This window comes from Amphibalanus amphitrite, unplaced genomic scaffold (genome assembly GCF_019059575.1).
Source record: "Amphibalanus amphitrite isolate SeventyFive unplaced genomic scaffold, NRLGWU_Aamphi_draft 000584F_arrow, whole genome shotgun sequence".
Taxonomy (NCBI): Eukaryota; Metazoa; Arthropoda; class Thecostraca; order Balanomorpha; family Balanidae; genus Amphibalanus; species Amphibalanus amphitrite.
Genome location: NW_024882078.1, coordinates 358,423 through 365,121, shown reverse-complemented (window position 1 = coordinate 365,121; position 6,699 = coordinate 358,423). Strand labels below are relative to the sequence as shown.

The 6,699-nt window shown below is 53.1% G+C and overlaps 1 protein-coding gene across 1 annotated transcript; it reads left to right on the top strand.

The window, feature by feature from the left end:
• The first annotated feature begins 1,100 nt into the window (after positions 1–1,100).
• LOC122394309 (zinc finger CCCH domain-containing protein 10-like) lies at positions 1,101–6,139 on the top strand. Its single transcript, XM_043391090.1, has 4 exons — positions 1,101–1,308; positions 2,906–3,611; positions 4,034–4,953; positions 5,412–6,139. Exons 2-4 carry the CDS (start codon positions 2,934–2,936, stop codon positions 5,413–5,415), a joined length of 1,602 nt encoding a protein of 533 aa, XP_043247025.1. The 5' UTR covers positions 1,101–1,308; positions 2,906–2,933; the 3' UTR covers positions 5,416–6,139.
• The last annotated feature ends 560 nt before the right edge of the window (positions 6,140–6,699 follow it).

Sequence of the window (6,699 nt, the reverse complement as noted above, 5' to 3'; positions counted from 1 at the left end):
TGGCCAGGTGGCAGTGTGGGGCTCTCAGAGGCGCCGGTGTGGAGCCTTCACAGTCGCCGGTGAGGACCCTCACAAGCACCGTTGTGGGGGCCCTCAGAGACACTGGTTTAGGGCCATCACAGAAGTGCGTGGGGCCCCTTAGAGCTGCTGGTGCGGATCCTTCGTAGGCCGACAAAGGAATCTCAGATGTCGGCGGCGTCTTCAGGAGCCCTGAGGGGTCATTAGAGACCGACATAGTATTCTCAGACGCCGGTGGAGCCCTCAGAGCCACCAGTGCGGAGCCGCCACAGTCGCTGGATGGGGCTCTCAGAACCGTCGATGCAGTGTCGACCCTCAGAGTTGGGGGTGTGGGGGCTCACAGAAATACCGGTGTGGGCCCAGAGTGTGAGCTCTCATAGGCGCCGGTGAGGGCCCTCACAGTCGCCGTTATAGGGGCCCTCAGTCAGATTGGTGCTGGGCCATCACAGCCGGGTGTGCAGCTCCTAGAGCTGGCCCTTATTAGGCCGGGGCCCTCAGAGGCCACCAAGGGGCCCTCAGAGGTCGGCAAATGACCCTCAGAGGCTGGTAAGGGGCCCTCAGAGGCCAAGGGTCCCTTGGCGGTCTCTGAGGGCCTTTATCAGCCTCTAAGGGAACCATGGCGGCCTCTGAGAGACCTTACCGGTGACAAGAGGCCCTCAGAAGCCGGCGTGGTGCCCTTACGGAGATTTTAGTGTGGATACTTAGCGGCCTATGAGGTGCCCTTACAAGCCCTGTGAGGCCCTTTTGAGTCGAAATATGGCCTGCGTGGACTCTCAGCGGCCAATTGGCGCCGTAAGGTCCCTCGAGCCCTTCGTGCCCGAGGGGCTCCCAGGTCCCGATGGGAGGGGCACGTACCCCTTGTGTCCCCCCCCCCCCCCCTTGGCTACGCCACTGTGCTGGTAGCCAGACATTGGTGAATCCACTGCCACAACAGTGTATTCGAGGCGAATTTCTGAATTCGTTGCTTGTAGATGGACATCCGTCAAACCCACTGTCAGAGCAGCATATTCGCCCCGCCGAATGTTTATCCATTTTTTCTTTATCTGTGGTTTGACCACTGAACTTGACCAAGATTCTTGCAGGTTTGACTGCCAGTAGCAGATTTGCGAATATCAAGCTGCTGCAAGATTGACGAACGTGAATACATATTATCAAAGTATTCAGCTGACCTTGGTTCATTGATTTCGCGACAACTATGGTGGATGTTTGATTGTTATGCATTTTTACTACGCGATTTATCATCGCACGTGATGCTGGTATAAGGAATCTGATCCTCGCCTTTGATTTAAGGTAAGATAAATCGTTGTCTTCATACATCATCCAGAAATATTTCTCGTATGGCGAGTGTGAGGGCCCGCAGGTGGAAGCCTCGTAGATGCGCCGTAATTGTCGCACATTTCCTTCACCTTCTTTATTTCAACTAGAATGCTTTATTATTTTGCAAGATTGCCTGTTATTTTGTTCTTTTCTTTCTTCTTTCAGTCTTAATGACCATATTTGCAGTTTTGTAAATATTCAAATACTGTATACCTATACAGAAACTGTCACCCAATTGTGTGCCTGTGCTCGGAACATCATTGAGGCTTTTGAGTTGCCAAGAGGGCTGTTCACGGACCCTGTGTGCGGTCGGACCGCACACAGCCTCGAAGCTCCGCCCACCGCGTCCCTACGTCAGCCTTCCGTCACCGCACACAGCGATCGCTGTGGCTGGTCGGGACTGGCCACAGCGGACCGTCCACCGCACGCAGCCGTGACATCAGAACCGCCTACCCATCCCCTACCCCCACGCCTGCTGGACGTACCGCACACACCGCACGCAGCAGTGTGCGGTGCCCGTGAACACCCCTCTGCTGATTTGATTCATCTTTGGTTGGTAAGAGGATCTGCAGCTATATGAAATTGTTAAGTCAGATCAAACAATAATTGGTTTGATATTTGTGCCAAATTTTGGGAATTTATATTACTGCGATGCTCATAATTGTGGATTGCCTGATCTTTTTGGGTGCAATTAGTGTTAGGGCCAGAGGAACTCAGCAAGTATTGCATAGCATGGGTACTGGCTGTCAATCCATTGTGTCAGTTCATAGACCACTACGTATCATATTGGTCTACCCATATAGTGGTCTATACTGACCACTGACCATAGACTACATAGTGGTCTATGGTCAGTTATTTGATTTATTAACTATCAGTTATTTGATTTAATTTTTTTTTAAATTTTGCACTCAGCAAGTGTAAGGAACGTCTCCATTGTGCCAGTGTTCTGGAGGTTGGATTTTGGTTGGGTGTGCTGCCCAGCTGGTGAAGAAAAATCCTATGATTAGAAAGAGTATAGTTAAGTAAATACCTGTAGTATTTTCTTAAAAGGTGTGATGCCAATTGATAAAGCAGGATTTCATGGCAGAATCTTGACAGGATTTGAAAGAAATATATGTGGATGCATCAACTGCCAACTGCCAAGTCATTTGTTGCCTGGCTGATTGAATACATGAAAAACATTTCAAATTTGAAATAATATCACTTTTTTCTTCTTTGGGATGGAAATATTGTTCCTATTAGGTGTGATTTTCCACCCAAAATTCTGAAAAAAAAACTTAATTGTGCTGTTATACAGCTTAAAACTTAAAACATCATCATTTGGAATGTTTCCTTGCCTTAGCCTATATAGGCATGTCAGCAAACAATAAAGATTATTCATGATATGTTTTTTGCAGCATTGTTAAGTAAACTTACAGCGTCAAACAAACTTATTAAGTAAATAAACTTACTTAATAAAATTACAGCGGAGACATTTCCCTTATCCCCAGAAATCAATCATGAACATTGGCTGCCGTACCGTATTTTCTGTGACCTGTTTGTGACCCGCACCCTCTCACGGTGTCGTCAGGCGCTGCCTGCCGCCCGTCCCGGCCGCCATGGACGCGGCCTCCGACGCCAGCAGCGGCGCAGACAGCGCCGTCGACGACCAGCTGGTGTGCCGCGACTTCCTGCGCAACGTGTGTCGGCGCGGCCGGCGCTGCAAGTTCCCGCACCCGGAGGAGGAGGTGGTGGCGCCGCCGCCGGCCCGGCCCGAGCTGGTCACCTTCTGCCACGACTACCAGAACGGACAGTGCGCCCGGCCGTCGTGCCGGTTCGTGCACTGCGAGCGCGGCGATGAGGAGCTGTTCCGACGCACCGGTCACCTGCCGTCGCACGTGCTCGAGGCGGCCGTGATGCGCGGCGCCGATATCCGTGTCGGCCGACACGAGGTGCCCGTGTGTAAGGACTTTGCGCGCGGCGAGTGCTCGCGCGGTGTCAAGTGCAAGTACCGCCACCTGACGGTGTCCGAACTGGAGCAGCTGTGCAGTGGAGGTAGCGTTAGCAGCAGCGGCAGTCGGCCCGCCTCCAGCGGCTCCCCCGACAGCGGGGACTGTGAGCCGCCAGAGGCCAAACGGAGACACTTTGACGACTACTCGCGGCGTGGGGTGGTGGTACGTGACTATCGACAGACGCCGCTGTCGCAGGAACCCAACCCGCACTCCATCATAGACTACCGGCTGATAGAGGATGAGAACAGGATACTGCAGAGGAGAGTGCAGGAGCTGCAGAAACAGGTCAGACCGGGGCGAGTGGGTCGGGATCGGGACGAGATCAGTTTCAGCAATGTGATGTGCTTATGTTGGTAATGTCATTCAATTCAACATAGTTTGAGCCAAGGTTACTTCGCTGCGTGGAACGATGGCAGTTATATATGACTATCTACGTATGACGATGATAAGATTTGTCTACATTTTTGCATGTTGCAGGCCTTACGTAACCCTAAGCTTTCTAGAAATAACGCTGATTATTTCTTTTTCTTCCAAGATACACTTACGCTCTATCTCAGATCCTTGGATTTAAAAATGGCTCAGGAAGACTGGTGCGCTCTTGTGGCTGCCAACCGTTCACTGTCGGCAACTCTGTGATCCGTCCCATTTTCCCCTAGCCGGCCCGTCCTCACAATACCCTCTGACCCGGACCTTCCTCTGTACCGCAGGTGGACGACCTCACCACCACCAACGAGTTCCTGCTCGACCAGAACGCGCAGATGCGGCTGGCCAAGCAGTCGGCGAGCGGCGCGGGCGTCACCACGCTGGCCACCGTCTCGGTGCCGGCCGTGTCGATGGCGGCCGGCTCTGGCGGCGTGGCGGCCGCGCCCATCACCATGTGTCCCATCAGCCAGCCGCTGGTGGCGCAGGGCGCCGCCGCACAGGTGGTGACCGTGCCCGGCAGCATGGGCGCCGTGCCGGTCACCCTGACACACACCCCGGGCACGGCGGGGACGATCTCAGTCAGCCTGGCGCCGGTCACTCTGAACCAGCAGGGCGCCGCCGTGGTGTCTATGGCCAGCATGGCGGCCAACATCAACCACCAGGCGGCCGTGGCTTCCATGAACAACATGAACCAGCTGGCGGTGACCATGCCGTCTTTGAACCAGCCGGTAGCGGCGTCTATGACCAGTATCGCCAATATGAACCAGGCCGCGGTGGCTACCATGAACTCTATGAACCCGCTGGCGGTGTCGCTGGCATCCATGAACCAGCCCGTCGCCGCATCTATGGCGTCAATGGCGAACATGACTCAGGCGGCGGCCGCCACCATGGCTTCCATGAACCCGATGGCAGCTGCTACCATGGCCGCCAACCAGTCCGTGTTCCAGCCGGCTGCGTCCATCAACCAGCCGGCGGCCGCGTCCATGGCTTCCATGGCCTCCATCAACGAGGCGGCCGTGGCGACCATGGCTTCCATGAACAGCATGGCGGCGACGATGGCGTCGATGCCGCAGCCGGTGGCGGCCTCGATGGCGGCTTCCATGAACCCGATGGCGGCGGCGTCGATGGCGTCAATCAACCAGCCGATGCCTGTGGCCTCCATGGCCTCGATCAACTCGGCCAACGTCGCCGGCGCCGTTCTCAGGTGAGCTGATAGATTTGGGAACCTGCCCTCCCCATCTCTAGTGAGGGATAGCTTTAGGAGCGTGCCCCCCTTCCCCCACCCCCACATTTCGAGTGACGGCATACGGCATGGTCTTAGAATCCTGCCCTCCCACTTGAGTAAGGATTTGGTAGGGTGTTCCATTGAATTTTGCCATTGTCATTTGCCATTCTCATTTGCCTCCAAAAAGCAATCTTACCAATTTCCCGTCACGTGGGTCATTTTATCTGTCAGTTGAATCAGCATAAGTTTTGTCTGGAGTTCTTAAGATTTTTTTTAAAATGTGAATTCACGGATGCTGGCTGCATCAGTAATAACCTGACCTATATAAATACTGATTGTTGGTTTTTTTATTTAGAATTCTTTTTTTAGAAATTTTTCTTCTTGATCACTTATTTCTATCCTTTCGGCCAGTTTTAACAGCTCATTTTCCCCGGCAGGTGATCGCTGACCGGCGCCGGAACTAGCTCTGGGTCACTGCGCCGGGCCGCTGCCGTGTCGGTGGCGGCCTGCCGTGCTGAACACTGACTGCTCCCGCGAGAGGGAGCGTGCGGCGCTCTGACGAGCGGACGGCTCACTCTCTGACGAGTGGCGCGCTCTGACGAGCGGTGTCGTCGTCCCTTTTTGAGGGCACCTCACTGTCACCGTGTTGTGAACACACCCCGTGTTGTGACGGGATTTATCCCTAGTGAGTGCGGTGGTGAACTCTCACTGGACAGCTTATTCCGTGTCAGAGAGACGATAGACAGGTGTCTGATGTGGACCGGTGGTGTATGAATGGGCGACACCAAAGGGGGGATGCGTGGAGGTAGTGGTTCCGAACGTACGGGTGATATTATTTGATAAGGTATCGTTTTGTACGAAATGTGTGCGCGCTTAGGTAGAAGTCGGTTGTAAGTTGTAACCTCGTAGTAGCAGTGGTTGGGGTAGTTGATGGAGTGTAAATGTTATGAGTTCTGACTGTTGTGTTTAGATGTTGTGTAGCTTTTAGTGATCATCTCGTAGTTGTAGGGCATTGCATTGCTCAATTGTGAGCTGGAAGTATGTGAATGTACATTTTGTGAATGGAGTTAGCCTACTAATTCATTTATTTCGTTTCGCTATTGATGTAACGACTGAGGTGTTTTGTAAGTGTAAAAGGATCCACAATACACAATGTGGAGGTCAATTCGGGATGTTTCAAGACTTGTGCCCAGTGCGTACGTTTCTGTTGTATGCTTAGTTAGGACTTAAGAATTACGCCGCATTTAAGGAATGGCTATAACTACACCTTTTTGCACTCAAAATAGGCATCTTTTCATTCAATTTCGGCGAATTGCATTCAATTTTAGCGATCTCTCTATTCGAAGCAAATGAGAGATCGCTAAAATTGAATGCAATTCGCCGAAATTGAATGAAAAGATGCCTATTTTGAGTGCAAAAAGGTGTAGTGTGTTTGAAAAGGGGTGGAACGCAAGTGGAACGGGCCGAGGCGGACAGATGCCGACGAAGGACAGGCAGTTTCGGCTTTGGCCGACTGGCGGCGCCACTGTCGTCAGTCGGGGAGACGTTCAGAGGTGTATCAGCTGGTGACGGTGTGCAGCTTGGCGCCATCTACACCGGGGAGGTATGACACCCGTCCCCTCTCCTCGGGACCAACCAATCCTCATCCCCGATGACACTTTCCCGTCTCGGTTAGGCGGTCCTCTCGTCAGGCAATCAGTGCCGGGCAGTCCCGTTAGTAGCGCA

Bases quoted from the DNA above. Each gene is read 5' to 3' on its own strand.
- LOC122394309 (XM_043391090.1), top strand. From the start codon at position 2,934: ATGGACGCGGCCTCCGACGCCAGCAGCGGCGCAGACAGCGCCGTCGAC. The intron at 3,612-4,033 runs GTCAGACCGGGG...TCTGTACCGCAG, and splicing joins TGCAGGAGCTGCAGAAACAG to GTGGACGACCTCACCACCAC.